Source organism: Eubalaena glacialis, chromosome 1 (assembly GCF_028564815.1).
Source record: "Eubalaena glacialis isolate mEubGla1 chromosome 1, mEubGla1.1.hap2.+ XY, whole genome shotgun sequence".
NCBI classification, from domain to species: Eukaryota; Metazoa; Chordata; class Mammalia; order Artiodactyla; family Balaenidae; genus Eubalaena; species Eubalaena glacialis.
In genome coordinates, this window is record NC_083716.1 from 40,161,905 (window position 1) to 40,183,627 (window position 21,723).

The 21,723-nt window shown below is 38.7% G+C and overlaps 1 protein-coding gene across 2 annotated transcripts in view; it reads left to right on the forward strand.

Moving 5' to 3' along the window:
- The window catches only part of PRKG1 (protein kinase cGMP-dependent 1), a 1,239,224-nt gene that overhangs the window by 66,629 nt on the left and 1,150,872 nt on the right, over positions 1 to 21,723 (forward strand). The window contains exon 1 of one of the 2 annotated variants that reach the window (XM_061195645.1): positions 9,389 to 9,894. The exons of the other annotated variant lie outside the window; for it this stretch is intronic. Coding sequence (XP_061051628.1) covers positions 9,584 to 9,894 — 311 coding nt within the window. The 5' untranslated portion in view covers positions 9,389 to 9,583. Of the gene's footprint in view, positions 1 to 9,388; positions 9,895 to 21,723 lie in introns of those variants that run through there. 2 annotated transcript variants of the gene reach the window in all.

The window sequence follows — 21,723 nt, forward strand, 5'->3', positions numbered from 1 at the left end:
AAGCCCATCTTCACATTGCATCAAAGAATATTTAGTTCAGCTTGTTGGTTGGATCTCTTGGTGGAGAAAGGGGAGAGAGGGACAATTTTTCTGTTTATTGATGGTGGTGTGTTGTAAATACTAAATAAATATTTGCTGAATTCATTTAGTCCTACCTTTGTCCATTCAATGCAGTTAACAAATATGTAGGAAGGGCCTACTTGTTCTGAGTGTTGGTGGACAAAATAGAGTTCCTTGCTTTCTTGGATTTTACAGTCTAATGGATAAAGTAGCTATTTAACAAATATCCTTGCAAATAATATATAATTAGAAATGATGAAAGTGCTATTATAAGGGAAAATATTATAGAGATGATTCAGAAGGGTTATCAGAAGAAGTGATATTTGAGAAAAGAACAGAAGAATGAGTTAGTTGAGTTAGACTCAAAAGATGGAATGTGGTGATTGGAAAGCAGTGCGATTGGGATTTTAGGGTAGTGAAAGGGGTTAGGAGAAAGATTTTCCAGGCAGGAAGAGAATGACCAGTGGAAAAGTTCTAAAATGTTAAAATGAAATTGCTCGGTGCCTGGAGATTTATAATAACTAAAAGGTTAGTTTAACACTTATATAATTCATTATTAATCAATTGCTCTCCTGATTGCAGTCCCATTGTAATTTTCCCTTGAATATTTTCCAACCTGAGCAATAATCCTATGACCCAGCCTAATTTTAAAGAGAGGAAATGTGACTGTGGGTCAAATGGCAATGTTAGTCGTTCCTGTAAGCACCAAATTTGTCATATGCTCATGGTTTTCTGTCATGTCATTGGCTGTGGTGACAGGCTGGGTAAATTGTGGTTTTAAAGGGGAGATACTGGTGGTTGGCAGTACTGTTGGTGGTTCCAGAACTGTATATTCTTGTCCCTGATACTGCTGTGTATGTAAATACTGATAAGGAATTCCACAAATGGGGAAGGTGCTTGTAGTTTTTAATAAATTGTCTAATTTATGTTTAAACATTAAATACCATATACATTCAGGTTCATCACTTAAAGTATTAGAACAGAGAAAGTCTAGTTGTTTAAATCAACTGTATATATTTACTATATATTTATTTTGGAGATTAACAGTACACATGGGAAAATTAAAAATTCTGAAAAAATAATAGAGAGAAATCTGTTCTATTGAATTTTTTCAGTGTCTCCCAAACGTTTTTGGCCATGGAACCCTTTTTAGTTATACTAATAACAATTTGAAGGAACTAGTATTCTTTTAGTTCGTATTTTGAGGAAATACTGGGTTGTAGTGTATGTTCTGATGGGTGAGGGCTCTCAATTAGAGTTACTGGGTTGCTAACAAAGCTGTCCATTGACCACTGAGTTGAGCTTTTGTACCAGCTGTTACCATATGCTTTTTCTTGGTTATTTGTGTTTTCTTCATCAATTATTCCAATTTCTCACAATTGGCTATTCCCTCATTCCAGAATATGAAAATTATGTAATGTGTTAATAATTTGCTTGTAGATAGATTAGTGATTAAAAGATCATATACTTAGAATATTAAAGTACAAAATTATTTTATTTGAAAATATTAATGTAATACAAATTTTAAGTGCTATGTATTTCAATGCATTTTAAAATACATCTTTACTGTCTTTGTTTTTTTTTCTTTGCAAAAGTTTTGTAGGGTACTCCAGTAGAACATACTAAATGAATAAAATCACATTTTGGCATATTCTAAAGTTAAATGGTCAAAATGTCATTGATCATTAAAAATGTCAAATGGTCTCAGACCAATTACATGATTTGAGGGACTCAAACAAGTGTCACTGTTTGAATTCTGAGAGTTCACAGTTTAGGTGTTACCTTTTAATTTCTATGAGTTGCAGACAAATTTTCTCTTTCTTGGTAATGATGTCTTTCGTATTTTAAGGACTTTTAAAACCCTGTAATGTGAGGACACCTGAGTTGTGTGTCTGGAAAGAGAAAAAGAGAGATGGTTTACTCTATTTCCTCATATAGATCTTTGTCAAATAAGGTGGATGCAAAAAATGCATCCACCTCATGTACCTACCTTTACTTTAACATAAACGAGGGTTGATTTGGAGAGTGTGGTGGTGTGGTTTAGATTTCATATCTGTGAGGCATGTGTGAACACACACACACACACACACTCTCTCCTTCAGGTAATGTAGATCCCGAAAGTAGCAACAAAAGTTCCATATGGTTTGAGTATATGGAGAAGCATACTAGAACTAATTAGACATTTCAAAGACATTTTATTATATTTTGTTCTCTGCAGCAAATTAAAGTGTTCTGAATTGACTTTAACAACTATTAATTTTTAAGAGATAAGAGGATTTTCATGTGAACTGAATCAGGCTTCTATGTACAGTATAAATAAAATGGCCAGTGAATGCATATTATAACTTTCAGAACACTATGCTGAGAATTAGGAGACTTGGGTTTTAAACTCTGCCTTGGGTGAGTCATTTAACTTCCTTGGCCTTTAACTTTCCTGAAATTTGAAATGAGGAGGTTGAATTACATAATCTCTCTGGTACATTCCAGCTCAAAATTCTGTGATATCCATTATTAGTAAAGAATAAGACCTTTGCTTTATTTGTTCAGGAGGTAAGGAAGGGTGGGATGTCAAACCATGGCAGATGTTGTCATCAGTCCTTCAGTTCTTTGTATTTTGGGAGTGCCCGTGAGAGGGGCATAAAGTAACTGAAATAATGGGCCATGTGTGGAAATGCTGCTACCATAGGGGAGTTTCAGTTCTGTGACAGCTGAGAGTTACTTGCTGGGTACTGAGAGAGGGTCTGACCAGTGGACACTGCAAAGTGGAAATGAGCAGTTTTCACCAAGTTCTCTATGTGCCTAACAGCAGCAATTGCTTTTAACCTTCCACAAATAAATTTTTGAAGGTTACCCTGTCATTTTTTCCACTTAAAATTGGTATTTAACATAGATGCTTTTCTAAGGAAGATAGATAGATAGAATTTTGACTGTACTATATTCTATGAAAAACTTAGATGAATTTTTCATAATAACTCCTTAAATTAACTCTGATCTTTGAGTAAAAACATTCTTACATATTACAATGACTCAAACAGACACTAATTCTTCTGCTTAATACCAACAAAAGTGTAGAAATCCCTATTTTTTATTTATTTGTATGGGGCATTAAAACCATATGATACTTTACATATTGCTGTTTTGGGCAACTTATTTATTGTATAGGTGTTCGCATGTTTGTCTGTTAAGTTTAAATTTGAGCAACTAATATTTAAAGTATTCTTACCTACCAGTCTGTGCTTTGAAAAATGAATTTTAAAAAATCTAGTCTGGACAAGGGAGAAATTATTCTTTTCTAGAAATATACATTGGGCAAAATGACTGATAATTTTACATTTGGTTACAAATACATAGCAAATAGTGTATGCATCCTTGTTCCAGGGGTAATGCTTTCATAAATATCAGGTACCATATTTTGGCCCTAGAATGATATCTATTTGTTTTACCAGCCTACTACTTCATTTGCCTATCATTAGAGATGGATTTCTGGATTTCCATCTCATGATTATATAAAAATCAAATATCAAGAGTTTCTTTAATTTGAAGCTAGTTAAGTTCATGAGAGTGAAGATTTCTATATGTCCCTACTGTATCTTTTTGACTGCAGCTTCCCCTCTCCTCCAAATCTCTGACATTCTCACAGTCGAAACAAATGTATTGCCATTTTTCTCTTGCCCAGTTCATTCAAGTTATTTACTGATAAAACTCTGATTCACTCAAACTTCTATTTTATTGTTTTTCTTACATCTTCAGTACTTTCCCACCTTACTAATTTTAATAAGTTCGCTAGCAAAGTGTGGTTTTTCACTTTTACTTTAAATTTTGATTACAAAACAAGTGGGAAGAAAATGGCCAAGTTATATCAGCTGCTAAATGCTATTTAAAATAAAAGCGACAATAAAAAAATCATTGATTCAGAGCTATTTTCCTCTAAGTCACATGCTGTCAAATATGTTTTCAAATGCAAAATTACTTTTGCAAATATTTTTGAATGTTTTGTGGGAAATATTGATGCATTGAGTTAGGAAATGATGTACATTTAATATGCCAGAAAAATCACTGAAATGGAATTGAGAAACTAATTTCTTAATCAGATACGGGAGATATTATTATGTTGCATTCTCATGCATATATTCACTGGACTTAAAATGCAGTAAAATATTTTGTGAAGAAAGCATTTTAAATGCCGTTTTATGCATTAAAAATGTTTCCATTTATGAAAGAACCACGGAAAACTTAATACATTTCTTCTTAAAAAACTTTTATTTCTTTTGGTCTTTGGAAATGGTCAGCTGAGTAAAGAGTACAAAGAAATTGTCTTCTTGGTAGATAGTGCATGGATTTCCATGCACATTAGTTTAGGCTGGGGTCCAATAATAACTTACCATCATCTTAAGCAGCAGAATATAAGAATTCATTTCAAGTAATATTAACTATGACACTAATTCGGTATTAAACTCTAAGCACATTAGCAAGTATGGTATAATGCACTATTACTTTCCAAGTCTCTGCGGTAAGTTTTTCATCATTAATGTTTTAGGGTTTTTTTTTTCTTTTTCCATCCAGAACTTATCATTTCGGTAGTATGACTTCTAAACAACTCAACCATTAGAATTTTTACTTATATTCATTTAAATATGCATTCCTGGTGGCCAAATCTAGCCACCAAACACAGTAGTAAGAATAATCTAATTTTATAGGACTAAATCAAATAGCAGGAGCTTGAATTGTTGTGCTTAATCTATAGGAAGCCAATCTGTCTAAATTCTAGATTTTTATAGGAAAGATAAACCAAAAAGAGAGCCTTGAATCCTTGTCTAATTTATCAAAGTATAATTAAAATTCTATTGTCTGACTCATCTCCCCTTACAGTCCAAAGACAATTCCTGTGGTATATTATTATGCATTGAAATGGGATGATTGCTTTCCTAAAACACATTCACACAAACAAATGCATAAGGGGGTTTGTAATGCGCTTAAAATAATAGGTATTATTATTACAGATCTTCCTTGGTTTTACTTTTCTATCAGTAACTTTGAACACAAAATGTGAAAATATAAAATAGAGAGGTTCTGTTCTGCAATCCTGAATTATATAGGGCGACCAACCATCCTGGTTTGCCCAGGACCAAGGGGTACTTAGGACTTCAGTTTGAAAACTAGGACAGTCCCAAGCAATTTTAGTATTAAAACCAGGACAGTCCCAGGCAAATGGGTGCAAGTTGGTGACCCTAAACCAAGATGAAATGGGGCTGAAGTGGAGACAGTTTTGGGAAAAGGAACTTTTAAAAAATCTTTTCCTGCTCTTTTAGGATTTTCCAAATTTCTCCTCTTTCCACATACCCAACCCCAAAGTCAGGCTAGTTAATGTTAAGTAGTGTCTTATATCTCGGGATCCAGAACAAGGCATTAGCAACCCTCAGAAGTCCTGCAGAAGGCAATGAGGGGCAGGGGGTATGGGATGGAGCTCTGCATCAAATGGTCTTTATTTGAATCCAGGCTTTGATATTCATTGGGTGGGAGATCCTCTGCCTCCCTTTTGTCAAATATAAATGGAAATAATAATAATGTCCAACTCGTAGGGTTACATGAACAGTGCCTGTCATGCATTAAGAGCTCCAGGAAGTTAGTTATTTTTCTTGTGGTCTTGATTAAGAAGAATAGTTTTGAGCAAGCCAGTATGTTTACCAGTAATGGTAACCTTCATATGTAGATTCTTAGAGTTACTTGTTACTTCTAGCAATTTTCTGCAAGGGGAGGCTTCCATGACCCAAAACATAGCTCATCTATGTTTTGTTTGTTTTGGGTTTTGGTTTTTGCTGTTCAAGACATGTACATGAAATGGCAGAAGAAAATTTCAAACTTAGACTCCTGCAGGAAATGTAGCACCAGTGGAACGGGCAGCTGGATGACGAAATTATCAGAGTTCTTTTGAGGCTAATTATGTTTTTAGTGTAGGATAATAAATTCTAAAGACTTTATTTTTTTTTAATGGCCAGCATTATGATAAAGCTGAATTACTGAATGTCTCATTAAGTGATTCTGAGATTCCATCAAGGAAGGTGTGATAATATTTATTCTCAGTCATGAGGGTTGCATGCAAAATTGAAGAGCATCAATATGCCACAGGTGGGTCTGGCTAATGGTGGAACTTTGCTTCCGTTAGAGCTACAACAAAGAGAGACTGCTGAAAGTAGGTTGTGAGTTGACTATGGAATTCTAGTGTATAAATTAAGTTCCTTCAAAATTGCATTGTTCTGTGCTTCAGCATCTAACATCAAGACTTCATCCCAGAAAGGCAGTGGGAGAGCGCAATATATGCAGTTCCACTCCATTCCAAATTTGTGGTAGCCTAATAGCAGGAAGTAGACTTGTGCCTGATCTGTGATATTATAACTTAGCCAATTAAGTTTGCTATAAGACATATAGTAAAATCTGTTGAAATGAAGCTACAAAACCTTGATTATTTATGTAAAATTTATTTCCAGCATTTACCAAATACAATGCAAAAGATATTTAAGAACATACTGGAATCACTCAAAAGGTTGAGATAGAAAACCAGGGTCCCTCAAGATTTAAACGAACAGTCAAGAACATCATTGAAAAACTTACTTAAAATATTTATTTTGACTTTAAAAATGGAAGAGAAGAGCCTAGAATTCTGGATTTTGCATATACAATTATAAAGTATTTAAGGGCAATTTTACTTTTTCATTGTATAGGCTAATACAACTAAATATGTTCTGACACCTTGAATACCTTTTAAAGTGTAAGTCAATTGTAATAGTCATATCTTCTCAGCTGTTTAGTTTCTTTGCATTTATTACAACAGATTCCTGACTCTCACTATGGGATTCATCAAGGAATATATTTTGTATCACAAGAATCCCGTTTAAAATGAAAATGTAACATGGATATATTCTATAGTGGCATGTAGATATGATAGCTTAAATAATGAAAAATATTTACATAACAGTGGAAGAAACTTCACTTTTGTTAAAAAAAAAAAAAAACCTGACTTTTTTTTTTTTTTGGTTGAACTGCTATTTTTTATTTTGGGGGGAAAATGCTTTAGTTTCTTTTATCCTTTTTACATGTAGACAAGCTTTCTACAAATGAAGAAGAATCTTCTCTACTTTGTGCTGCTCAAAGACATTAAGTAAACCCCATTTAAGCCTCAAATGAACCTTAAAACATAACTCTGCTTAGCAGTTGTCTAATGATGTCCCCTATACATTGCTCCTGATATATTTTTAGACATAAACTCTTGGGCTCCTGGATCCTATAATAGATCTATAGGGAAAAAAAGTCTCATTTAGTTTTAGACATTTTGCCATGGAATTAAAGAATTCCCATAGGTTAAGTAAGATAAGAATTTGGCCTTTTTCCTGGGAGAAGGAAAATGTCACGGAAGCTCTTTTAGAATGGAGTCAGTTATACAAAGCCAGAGCACTTCTGCTTGGTTTAGTTTTAATTAAAACAACAATAATTCAGAACTCCTACTTGCTGCTATCAGTATCTGTAAGTTATTCATGCTTATTCTGGGGAATTATCCACTTTATATATTACATTCTGAAAGAAACGCACTTCTGAAAATATCCATGTTGGAAAGCAGAAAAATTAAGTGTCTTATATCATTTGTACTGAGAGAATTAAATCATCATCTGGGTGCAAGAATGTTTAGGACTATATATCCTTTTACATTTATACTTCTAATTACAAACAAGTACACTTTAAATCAAAAAGCTTATAAATGTGACATTGACTAGCCGGCTCTGTTCTTTTCTTTCCTCCCCTCCCCCTCCCCATTCTTTTCTTCTTCTTACTTAGAACAGGCTGTGTATTCAATAGCAAAAGTGAGCACTTTTTTGGGGGGGACTGATATATATGTCCTTGGCTAAATTTAGATTCCAGTGAATAGTTCTGGATTGCAATTCAGAATTTTAATCTATTTTCTACCTACTTTGTTTTATTTGGTGTTAAGGAATGGCCAAATAGAGCTCGAGGATTATAACATTGAGTTCTCAAGAACAGTAATTAGAGGACTGCAGTAAAGATGCTAAAATTTTAAATGATTTGGTGAAGATTTAGGTAAATATGAGGAATTTAAGTATTATGGAGGATTCTAAACACGATGGGAGAATTACCCTTGGACAGAAAGGATGCTACCTAAATTGTCATCATTTTAGGAAAATATTGAGCAGGCAGGGATGGGGTTGGAGGTGGGAGTATGTGGAGGTGGGGCGGCACTTTGCCACAGCCCGTCTAGGGTCCTCCTTTTCTTTAAGATTTTCCCTCTTCTTCGAAGTTTGTGTCTTGCCATTCAAGTGGAAGGATACAGCCCTAACGGCTTGGTTGTTGTCAAGGAAGTAATTTCAAAGATATGGTTCCATTTCAGGATGAACTTTTTGGAACTCTGCAATGATTTTGACCCGCCCTGCGCTCCCCGCCCCGAATTCAGCACAGGGAAGGGGCAAGACGCTTCCATAAACTATTCCGCAGACACTGGCTTAAGTGGGAGGGGCAGTGGGGAAGCTGAGCAGCCCTCTGGGGCCCAATCCCGTTTCGACCCTTGCCCAAAAAAGAGTTCGTTAATCCGTGTTTGAAAGGAGCGGAAAGGGAAGTCATTTGCAGGAGCTGGCAATGCTTACGGGGGAGAAAAAAAATCAGAAGCTCCCTCCCCCATCCCCAAAGGCACCTGGATGTGAATGGAAATCCCTCCCCTGCACGGATACGCTCTCCTTTCCTGAGAGGCAAGTTTGTTTTCAAGCGTTAGCCACCTGTGTGAGGCGCTCCCCGTGAGAAAGGCTGCGTGGAAGACGCGAGAGCTCAGCCACAGGCTGGGGAGCCTTTCTTGGTGAGGCTGGCGGTCCAGACACCTGCAGAAGTCAGCGCGCTGAGGATGCAGAGCCCGCTCTGCCCTCCCTCGTCGCCGGGAGTGTAGCCCCACGTCCTCCAGCCTGGTATGCTCTGGAGCCGGCTAGCGCTTCCCGAGTTTGCGCGGGGTCCTCCCGGTCCTCTCCCGCCCGCCTCCCCGCCCCCAAGGTACTGCTCCCGCCTCGCTCCGCCCGCGCAGCCCTCGGCGCGCTCAGAGGTTTATCGGGCTCCCCACACGCTCCGCCGGCTTCCTCCGGCGCCCGGCGTGAGTGACCCGGGCACACCCGCCGCGGCCTCGGAGCCCCCATCCGAGTCCCTTCTCCCGCTGCCCTGCCGTCGCGCTCCCGGCTCTTCTCCCTGGCGCCGCGGCGCCCACCGAGGTTCAGGTTGAATCCCGGCTCGACCTGCCTTTTGGCTCATCCCCGCGCTCAGCCTCACAGCCCGGAGAAGTGGAATCTGCCCTGAAACTCTCGGTGGCTGGAGCCGGGAGACTGGGCATGCTCAGAAGCCAGGGCTGGCTTTGGTCTCAAGTAGGAAGCTTTCGCACTCGGGAGGCAGCAGCGACTTTGGGGAAAGTTGATCGGAGAGGGGAGGACGCCCCAAGACGCGGAGCGGCGGCAGGAAGGAGCCCCCGGCAGCCCGGAGGAGCATGGGCACCCTGCGGGATTTACAGTACGCGCTCCAGGAGAAGATCGAGGAGCTGAGGCAGCGGGATGCTCTCATCGACGAGCTGGAGCTGGAGTTGGATCAGAAGGACGAACTGATCCAGAAGCTGCAGAACGAGCTGGACAAGTACCGCTCGGTGATCCGGCCGGCCACCCAGCAGGCGCAGAAGCAGAGCGCCAGCACCTTGCAAGGCGAGCCGCGCACCAAGCGGCAGGCGATCTCCGCTGAGCCCACCGCCTTCGACATCCAGGATCTCAGCCATGTGACTCTGCCCTTCTACCCCAAGAGTCCACAGTAAGCAGGGGTTACGCTCCGGGTCCGTGTGGCACCCTGTCGGTGGGGGAGCTGCGGGTCTCTGTATTGTCTGTCGGCCCCCGCCCCTCCCGCTTGCCGTGTCTGTCCTCATCCTCAGAAATGTTTCATTTTAACGGGCACTTCTGGCGGGGCTGTGCACGTTTCTCAGAGTCAGACTCACTGCACCTACGTTGCCTTCGTGTCTTTTCCAGATGTCAAGCTATTCTTTTTTTTTCTTTAAAATAAATTCATATAGGCCACCTACTGTACGTAGAGTTTGAATGCGCCCCCGGTGTGTGTCCAGCTGTGTATGTGTGAGTATACATAGAAAGCCCCGTCTCCCAAATGCCCTGGCAAACCTGCCCAACCGGAAAATCCTAACTGCAGGCTCATCAGACTTGAAATGAAATGCGTCTGCTATCACCCTTACTTTCTATGCTTTCGTGGCGCTACCGGATTTCTCTACATGCCGGCGTTTCTCGCTGGTACCGTTCAAAGCTGATGTTCTGGCATCATCAAAGTGTCCAAAATAAGCAAATACACATATAAAAGGGAAGATATTTTGATTTCCAGAATCCGACGACATTTACAATCCACAAATGGAAGCCTAGTCTGTAGATTTTTTTTAAAAATATTTTTTTAATAACATCTGAGGGAGAATATTGCTTATTTTCCTTAAGGAGTTTATATAATGTTGTTAATGGGGTGCCTCTGTCTCCCAAGAGGGTTGCATGTTTCTAGGGTCAGATACAGAGAAGTACACTTATCTTTATTGACAACGTGGACACATTGTTTGCCTTACTCCTGGCTTCTGAAGCAACTACTCTGGTATTGTTCTAGCATTTTAGACAACTGTGTAGTTCTGATGTCAGTGGGCTTCGCAACTTGGGTGGGAAAATTGAATGAAACTTGTTATACTCCACTCAACTCAGAGTTCTTATGGAGAGTAAAGTGGCAGGAGCATGAAGTTAATATAGAATGAGCACCCAGATGAATGGTATTTTAAGTTAATAGATAATGACATAATTGATAAAACGAAGGGTTTTGTTACTCTATTCCTAACAGCATCACGTTGGCTGGATGACACGTGTTACATAATAATATGAGGTCCCTGGGAACCCTTCACTTTATAAACACAAAGATTTAATATAAGGAGAAAGAGTATTTGATTGTCTCCATTTGTGTTTATTGGATGTGTGTGTGTGGGGGGGGGTGGCTTGTGAGTATGTACTAATGATACTTTTGAAAACTTAGACGTGTAACTATCCTTGTTGGTTGCAGTAGAGCATTTGCTGTTCCTCATGCAGGTTTAGTTTAAGGAGAAGTTTGTATTCTGTGAGTGTGGGGAAGAGACAATAAGGATAAACATTTCTGAGATTCTAACCTCACAGAGTTGCCCTGATAGTTCAGTTCAGTAGATTTAGATCTGCTTTCGAAACCTGAATGATCTGAATCCACTTCAGCTTTCTCTGGTAAGTTAACTTGCAGTCCTGACATGCTTGCCTGTTTTAGCTAATGAGGTACATGGCCATCTCTCCAGGGCCAAGTTTTGCATAATGAAAAAAATAAGTCAAAGACAGCTCTCTGCGTCTTTCAGCATTCCATAGGATCTCATTTTAGTATCTGCAGGAATTTGGAGTAACTCAGAGCAAACTCTGCTTTTATAAAAAGACAATTTGAATAGGTTTTATTTGAAGCATGATCAAGCCAGCTGATAACTCCAGTGAAACATTCTATCAGACAAGATCTAAAGGAATCTAGGCAGTAGGGACTGAGCTGTATAATGTGGTAAGTTTTAGAAATCTCTTAGTGCTTGACATGTAGAGCAACTAGATATTTTTAAAAATCCATGGTGGAAGATGAAATTAGTGTGGCAAATAATTCACAACATTCTGTCATAATAAACATTTTATCTGTTGAACCATACTGTGCGTTCTGATATTTATTTAATAACTTGTGCTTTAAGGAAGTCAACTATTAAGGTATCACCGTGATGGTTTTGGTGATTCTGAAGGATTATATTGAAGAAAACGATAGAATGAATGTCTTCCAAGCTTAAATAATTTTGGAAAAACATCTGTTCTTTTTTCACACTTACATAAAGAAAACTAGAATAAAATTGGCTTAAGTGTAGAGCGTACCTTTGGTAAGAGAAAGAGAAGTATATTGTATGCAAAACGATTATTCTTATGTCATTTGAATGATTGTGCAAGATGGTTCCACAAAGAATTAGGAATTCTTGCCAAAGTGAAGGAGACTTGTTTGAATTTCTGTTTATTTCACTATAAATAATTTGATTATACCAACTTACTGACAACAAGTGTTTATATCTTTATATTTTATTTTTAGTACAAGTTAAATTTGGTCATCATTCTTAAACTTACAGATTATTGGGAGTTTGAGTTAACATGAAACCATCTAAATAGTCTAAAATTGATTTCAAATTCATGGTCATGTAGTTTTCTATTCTCTTTCTGTTGGATATAGGTGACTGCCCAGGGAATGTCCTGTTCAATTATCTATGTGTGCAAATATGTTTGTTTACTTTTTGCTTCCCGAGGTTATCTTCTGAGGATTAGAATCTTTAAAAACTTATTTTTTTAGTGTTTTTTTGATCATTTAAAAAACTGTAAAATATAAATTAACGTAACATATTTGGTTTGGAATTTTCCCTGTAAGCTGGAATTGGAGGGAAGGCTGTGTCAGATTCTAGCACAGAGCTGGGGCACTCCTGCTGCACCTGTGAAGCAGGGGGGTTGTTTTGGTTTGTCTCTTTCACACGTGTCTAGAAATAACCCTTAAGCCCTTTTTCTGTTGTCATTTGAAGAGCAAAGAACTGATTAGCAGATTGGAATCTATATTCTACTGCTACCAAATATCTAGTTGAGAAGGTAAAATTATTAGACTATATGTTTTGAATTAAATTAAGCAAATAAACCCTTAAAAATGAAAACTATATAAAAATATTCATTTTATGAGATCAGCCTGTTGATTATGTATATAGAGTGGTTCTTGTGGATTCTTAAAGTAATTTTATTTCATGCTATTTTATTCCTGAAAATTGACTCTGTAATAGATTAGAACATTCTGTCACTGGTATGTTGATCTAAACCCTTTACCTATTGTAAATATTCTCAAATCCTTTCCATTTTGCTGTCATAGGGCTCTGTTTTTTCAGTTGGTCTATAAAGACTTGAGTTCCTATCAGAAGTTGTTAGTGTCTCTGTATTTTTGTTAAGCTGTTGCTTTTCACCCTAGAGATAACTGAACTTCAAAGAATGATGACATATTTTGATTTGTAATGTTACGCCTTTTGATTGCGAAGTACTTTGGAGAGCTGAGGATAGAAAGAAATATATTATCTTATTTTTAGGGAGACATTAATTTTAACAAGATCTTATCTGATTTTTTTTTAAACCTTGACATTAGTACATTTCAGGAGAAATAGAATCTTCCTAAAGGCTGTCTGTTAAATTCTGTAGGAAGTTGGGAGAATTCTAGGATTTTAGTGTAATCATAGATGGCATGATATTAAAACATAGATTTCTTCAAAGGTAGCAGTTAAATTTCAAATATGCCGTATAGCTCAGTTCCGTACTTTTATGGGATGTGCCATGTGCAAGTTAGTGTCATGCATGAGAGACGAGAATTGTGTAAGTCCTATGAAGGAGTTAACCAGCGGTTAACAATACTGCGCAAGTAAATATTCTAGAAAGCAGAGTAAGGTAAGTCACAGAGGCGATACCTAAGACAGGTGGCAAAATATAATTGAGCCTATTTAATTTTATGGTATCAGAAACTCTTGTGGAAGTAGAGGTATTTAAAGTAAGTATTTGATCGATGGCCATGATTTAGGTGAGTGGTGATGGGATAAGAGGGGTGGGGTTAAGGTGAGGAGGGCCATCAGCAAAGGGAAAAGACAGCAAAAGAAAGCAGAGGGTACAGCTGGGGAACAACAGCAGCTAGTGGCTGTAACAGAATACCGTGGTGGAAATTGAGGAGAAGCAAGTTTAGGCCAGAGAGAATCAGGATGAGTAGGTGAGAGGGCACTTCCGCTTGTTGTTAGAATAATTGAGGGGTGTGTGTGTGTGTGTGTGTGTGCGTGTGCATGCATGCAGGTGTGTGCACAAAAGCGTGCACTTTACACCAAGGACTAATTGCTACCTGTTAATAAAGCTCTGAATCTCAGATGTCACTCCAGTCCCCCATCTCCCACCAGCACAGTCCTGATAATAGCTATAACTCTCCTGACTAGGTAAGAATATTTAATTTAACCAAGCAGCAGATGATTAAAACTCTTAAAGAAACTGAGTTCCACTCTTAAAGAAAGCAAGCTCCTCTTTCCACTCACTTCTAAATGTTCCCACTGGAAACAATCTAATTTTGTGCCACAGACTAGCATGGCAGTTTCCTCACATACCCAGGCGAACCGGACCCAGATGAGAATTGAACCTGAAGTCGATTTTTGAAATTCATCTCTCTTGTTCTTGTGGAGGAGTTCAGTTCCAACTTAACATTATTCTAATAGACTATCCAATTTGATTGTTAATTTGACATCATAGTCTATGCAGTAAAATTGAAGTTGTGGCAGCCTTTATAAAAATAAAACCAGGCTGCTAAAACCCTAAACCCTATGAGGGTGTTTTGAAGCATAGTTGTTTGCCCCTAAAATGCAGCTTATAATGAAAATACTGATAAGCCCTTCAATAGAGGAGCTCCAGAGACTGCCTGAGAATATAAATGACCAACTTCCTTGCTCTACTGAGCCACATTTCCAAGCTCCTGCTACTTGTTATTTCACTGAAGAGTTGGGTTTGGATTCCTAATGGGAAAGGGTAGAAGAAGGCAGACGATGTTTCTATTGTTGCTGTTTGCAGGTTATAAGGCATATGGACACATTTTTTTTTTCCTGTCTGCCTAGCAGTGGAGGGTCTCCATAGTATCCTAGCAACCAGATTCGAACACCAGGCTGCTGCTCTTTCTCCCATCTCTACCATAGGTGCCGCTGCCCATCCCAGAGAACTGGGTCCGATGCTAGCACTCAAACCCTCCGACTTGAGTGTTCCACGTTCTGAGAATGCAAGACGATATGATAAATAAGCACATGCTGAAAGCAGCATTTACCAGTCTGCGCAACAGCTTATTATGCAGTCGCATCTGTGGCATTTTGAATCCTAATCTGAACTGTTGGGCTGGCGCTGTTTACCACCCCATGCCTGACAGCCCTTCTCCACTTCCTCCCGCCCAGCCTGCTGACACCGATTCCCCTTTCCTCTCACCATCTGACTGCGTTCCTCGGCATCTCCTTCAAGTGTATTTTCTGGGAAGTTAAATACGTACAGCCTGTTTGAACTCTCTGAGTATATTTTGTTTGTAAGAGAGAGGGATGTTCTCCCTCCAAAACTGTCATGTAAATATCAACAAGGGCTCAAAATCTGTAGCTACCCAAAACAGATGTTGTACAAAAGGTGGGACTACTAATATACTCTCAAAAGTGTCTTGTTTCTGAATGGATTTTATATTCAGAGTTATTAATAGGAAAAAAGCAGGAGAGAGTGGGAAGAAGAGATGTGTGTCAGGGGAACAGGAAAGGGCAACGCGAGATGACTATTGTGAAAGCTATGCCATGTTTGCAAAGAAGTTGGAAAGGAGCGATGGGCTTTGCGGGCAAGTGAACAGGCAATGAGACTGGAATGGAATTTGCAAGTAAGATAGTACTTTGTGACCCCCAAATTGGAATCTACCAGAGGCTGGCCTCCTCTGGGAGTGGGAGCCATGCTGGGATTTTGGCAGAAAATCATTAAGGTGTTTCCCTTTAGACCAGTGCTTGTTTTGAATGCCTTGTATTGTCCCTTTGAAACATTCCTTAGTCTGATACCAGGGAGGGCTTGGTGGTCTTCATACAGTCCACTGTGCAGTGCAGAAAAAGGAATGAGGAGGGCAAGTCAGTGCATCACTCTTTCTGAAAGAATAGGTCAGAATGGCTAACATTTATTGAGCACCTACTCTGTGGCAGGCCACTGCTCCCTGTGCTTTACATAGATTGTCTTTTGTATCAAACAACCTTGTGAGGAAGACTCCAGATTATCCTATTTCATGACAGCAAGGAACAGGACACTAAAACTCAGAGAAACTAAGTAACTTGCTCAAAGTCACACACTTTATAAAAGGCTGAATCTGAATTTGAACTTGCGAGCCATTCTCTTTAGCCACTAGGTTCTTCTGCTTCCCAAAGGGATGTGAGGATTAGGCAATTGCATGAAATCCTAATAAATACCGTATAGGCTGTTCTCAGGCGAGTATGTGTTCACCAGTAGTTAACTAGGAAGCAGAAGAACTTTGGGAAAAGTGGAAAAAATAAGATAGGACCATGGTTCCCAAACTTTGCTGCACATTAGAATCATCTGGGGAGCTTAAAAAAAACCCAAACCAATTAAAATCAGAATGTCTGGGGGTGGAAGCCAGCCATCAGTATTTTTAAAAGATTCCTCAGATAATTGCAATGAACAGCACAATTTAGGAAACACTCTGATAAGACAACAGGGTGTGTGTGTGTGTGTGTGTGTGTGAGTGAGTGAGAGAGAGAGAGAGAGAGATTAAAGCCACAGGATAAACTTTCCACTTAAAGAATGTTTCTATTGGCTAAAACCTTTAAGTACTAGGGACTTAAGAAAAGCAGATTTTTTTTTTTTGCAAATTATAGGTGTATACTATTTAGTTAATGCCTTATTGTTTATTCTCCCAGGTAAGTAATCATTACCTTACCTGGTCTATCAGTTCTCAACCCTAGGCTGCATATTAGAATCACCTAGGGAATTTAGGAAACATCTTTCCTGGGGGGGTGCCACCTCCAGAGATTCTGATTTAATTGCTATCTGGTGGCCCAGAGGTGGAGGTATATTATTTGAGCTCCCAAGGTGATTCTGATATGCAGCCAGGACTGAGAACCTTTTCTGCGGCCCGTTCCATGTCAGCCGTTACAGGCTCCTTGAATTCCCATGCTTTGGGAAAGCAGTTTCCTTGGTTCCCTTTTACCAATCCCAGTGCCCTGCTTGCAGTGGAGCAAGGCAGCTCCAGCTCCCCAATTTCCATAGCAGCCGCACATGTCAGTTTCACTGTGCTCTCTGGGGTTACCCGCAAGGACCTGGGGCACAGAAAGTGGCAGCAGCTCCCTTCAGTGGGTAAGTACACTTCCTCTTTCCTGCCAGCCATGAGCCATGGCCATGGTTCAAATATGACACATCAGGATCAGCCATCAACCCAAGTTTGTTTTTCCACTCTCACTGAAGGGAGCTGCTGTGTTAGCCAATAAGACTGCTTCCTGGTGTCCCAGATGCTTTTATGAAATGTTCGGTGTATAAAGGTGAAACAGTGACTGAGCCTCCCTTGGACGAGCGGTACAGGGCTTGTAGCGCTTCTCCTTCTGGTATGTGATGTCTCTGTAGCCAGCTACAGTTTTTTTTTTTTTCTCCTACAGATATTTTATCCTTTTAAGGCAAACAGCCTGAGCTCTGGCTGAAGAGTACTTTCCAAGGAGGCTTCAGAGAAAGCAGAGCTACCACAGCAAGCTCTCAGCCCCCTTTCCAGACGGTTTGGTCTGAGTGAACAGATATGGGCACTGCAGGCAGACGAGAGGTCTGATGTGACACCTGCAGTACAGAATCTCGGTGGGTCCCTCAGGAAAGCTCCAGAGGGACCTGGGAATTTCTGCGCCCTGTGGTCATAACCTCACTGCTGCCCCTATTGCCAGCTTTTTTGTCTCTTTCTTGCCCTCTTTCCCCTTATATTGTTAAAAACTCCTCAAGGTGTTCCTAATTGTCTCTGATGGGAGCCTATTTACATTTGTAATTTAATCATTATCTTCTCAGGTGAGGATCAGCCAATAGAGCACTTTATATAAGTGATGAAAATAGCTAATATAATTGCGAATACTTTTTGGTAAAAATAATCTCTTTAGAATGGGAGTCAGCGAGAAGCTTTCTTGTTTCTTTCCACCTCCTTCTGAAATATGAAAATGTATTCAGCTGACAGGTAGCATGTAAAAGCAGAGTAGATGTCATAAGACTGCCCAGAGGACCTGGGGCATTAATTACACAGGGAAGTTAATCATAAGGAAAGTAAACACTTTCATTATGAATCCAGGTTCATGTCATGCATTTGATTATGGGACTTAAATGGGAAGCACAAGGGGAATTAGCAACAATAAAGAAATACGAACAAAAGCATGTGTTCACTTATATGGCTTAGCAGTTAGAAGCAGAATGATGGGTAAGAGTTGGTGGTAAGACACTAGGAAGGTATCTGTGTCTTAGAGTTCTTATAATCCAAGCTATGAAAGGATGGGGGAAAGGTATAGAAAAAGAATCAGTGACAATTTAGTGTCAACATATACTACTTCCACCTGCATCAAAAAAGTTTTAAAAATGTTAATTACCTTTACCTGTCTAAAGATCATAAGTGCTAATTAAACTTCACCAGAATTCCTTTATGACAGATGCAATTTCATTGCCTTCCGTATAGAGGTGGTGTAACTTAGGGCCTGCAAAAGCATAGGTAAATAGCTTAAATTATTAATATGTGTCAAAAGCAGATCTCCTAATGCTATTGACCTTCTAATGCTCAGTTATATTTTCTCACTTCTAGACCATACCTGCTCTTTTCGAGTAGTGTTGTATTTCTTTGAACATGAAATAATTATAGTATCAGCCAGTCAGTTTAATTTGGTTAATTGCATGGCATATCAGTGACGACAAATACCCTTTAGTTAAGCAAAATACTTTTGTTATTTTCTGAATCAATTGTATTATGGTACCATCAAGCTTTCACCAGATCTGGGCCAAGGAATAATGAGATAACGTGAGGGAAAAAACATCTCCTTTCTGGATATACTGTGTATCATCTTAATGGTCCAACTCTATCAATAAATTATGGTGTTGACAGTGCTTCTAAATCTGGACTGGGAGGAAAGAAAAAAAATGGTTGTCATGACAAGCAAGAAAAATGGGAATTTAAAATTTTGTCCCTCTGGAGTTATTGTTACTGATGGACTGCAAGGTGGACGGGCCATTCTCTCTGGCGTCTACAGGTGGCTGGCGAGCGAGCTTTACAAGCCAGCACAGCTCCACACTTACATCTTCCTAAGATGCATTTTGTCTAAATCATTGGTGACTGAGTAACACATTTTACATTATGACGAGGTCTCATATTCGACTTGTGCTGGTTTGACAGGGTGTTACGATACCCTTTAGAGAGTAATATTAAACATCTGAAAGTGACAGGTACTATTTTGCTAAGCCTGTAGTGGCAACTCATTATGCCAGTGGGAAGAGAGAAAAAAGAAAAGGTGTAGTGGAATAAACCCTAGTGTCCACTGCCTGCACTGTGGAGCATGGAACTCTATGTGAATCATGGTCTTTGCTCTTCGTAATTGCTACCCTCTTATTTAGGAACTGTCCGAGGATACCAAAGCTTAGAAAAGGAAGCCCACAGACACGCAGAGACGTAAGAGTTGCTTTTTGGTTGGAAGATCGATTTAGCGAATCCCTCTTTATTTTGAGTAAATGGATTTTACTTCATAGAACTTCTTCAGTTCTGAATTTTTAGAGGAAAATCTTTTTTCCCCCATAGCATTTGGTACAGTGCAATATAAAAGAGCTGCTCAAAGTTTCTAGTCATTCACTTAATACTTAACTTTATAACAATGTAATATTCAACTCCATTATCCATTCGTATGAACAATGTTTCTTGTTGTAGATCTGAAAAGCTTTAGAATATTGTGAAAGAAACTCTGCTGTGACTTTTTTTTTTTTTAACAGGGGTAGCCTTGATCAGGGAATAGTCATTTTTCTTCAAAATCTAACTTCAGACTTTTTGTTGTTCTTCACAAAAGAAAAATAATGACATGAAAAATTGTAATCTGCCTGACTCTGCCTTCCAGATGTTTTAGCATTACTTAGTATGGAGACCTACACTCTCTTATTGAAAAAAAAAAGAAAAAAGAACTAAATGATTTCTCATTCATGTAGCACTAAATGACATAAAACTAAATGGTTTTAACTTTGAAATAGTCCTCATGAAAAGGAATGGCAAATAAATACAATAAAAAGCCCGCTGTGAATGTAGCATCTTTTATTAACTTCTTGCCACCTCTTTGCATACTTCATGAATTCATCTAGCCTTTGCCTTTTTGATGCTTTGCTTAAGGCATTAAGATGTTCATTTCCCCCTCTTTTTGAGTTTTGGTGGGAAATAACTAGCCTATAAAAAAAAAAAAAGAGGTAAAAAGAGGTTTTTTGGTTTTTGTTTTTGTGTTTGATAGGCAACCACTAGGAGAGTATAATCTATGGCATTTGAAATAATAATAATTACAGAAAAAAATTCCAGAAGTGGAGAAGTTAGAAGCATTATATATGTGTGAGTGTTTGTTTACATGCTTATGGGTAATGATAAGATATTATTTCAGAGAATTCTGATATTTAAAGAGATTCCTATTATTTCCATCAAAAGTGATATTCCATCTATAACATACTCATGATTATTGTAAGCAATCCAGAGTTACTCTTCTATACCCTCAGAAATGAAGAGGTCAAAAGAACAGATATTAAAATACTTTGGTGAAGATCCCGCCACAGAATGTGCAGAGAGGTAAAAAAAAAAAAGTGAAACACATCACCAGAACCTTTATCCTAAAGTAAGAAACAAAACAATGCTCATCACAGAGAAGGCTACCTTTCTCAGGTTACCCTTTCTCTTCTGTGACTTGTCTTATCTTTTGGTACCACCGCTGAAGTCCTGTGCCGTGTAAATCATTTATCATCAGAGAGCAGTGCTCTGTCTTCTGATGATAAATGGGTTACAGTTCCTAAGGGTTACTGTCAGTGTGATAGATGGAAAAGAACTCAAGTATACGTTTATTTGTCTTGGCAAGAGTGGCATTCTCTGCTAAGTGAACTTAGAGGTTATTAAATAACATCCAGGTGAACCCTTGCTAGTGAGTTTTTAAATCATCTGTGGCAGATTTTCCCCCTTCCTTCTTGACTCCCATTACTATATTTCAAAGGTTCTTTTTGTAGTTCAGTCTATGGCTTCATCATGATTAAGGGGGAAGATTTTCTTGCTCCAACTAGCCTCCCTTTTTTCTCTTTACCTTTTTTTCTTTTTTTCTAGACATAGAGAACAATTCCTCTCATCTTTACTGAAATCCTTTATAAAGTGAAGGTAATAATTGTTACTTTTTAGCCCTGTCTTTCCTGCTGAATTCGTGATGCTACTGCTGCTAATTATTACTAAAAATATTTGTCTTACTGTATACTACATAAGCTTTCTCATTTAATTCTCACAGTAATCTGATAAAGAAGGTACTGTTCATCCCATTTCTTTAGATGGAGAAAGTGTGGCACAGAGAAGGTAAACAACTTGCTCAAAATAAAACAGTGGGCTGAAGCAGGCAAAAGCGGGTGTGAGTTACCCCAGAGTCCATGCGTGTTCTCTGTGTGCCATGCTGCTTAGCTAATTGTCCCAACAACTCATTTGTTTTGTGTGACTCCTATTTCCATTCTCTTCTACGGTTGTGTTCCTTTAATGTAGTTCTTCAGTCATTTTTCATGTACCCACATTTTTTCATGTGCCATATACTGATACACCTATGGTGGCCGTGAGTACATTCTCTTTTAGAGACTAGCAAACCTTAGTATCATGGAAGTTCTTCTTACAAGAATACTGTATTTCTGCTGTATTCAAATTGTTATCTAATACAGTTGCTCATGCCTAAGTATTTTTTTGTTGTATCACACACAGAAAGCTTTCTCTGTCTTGTACTCTCATATTTTG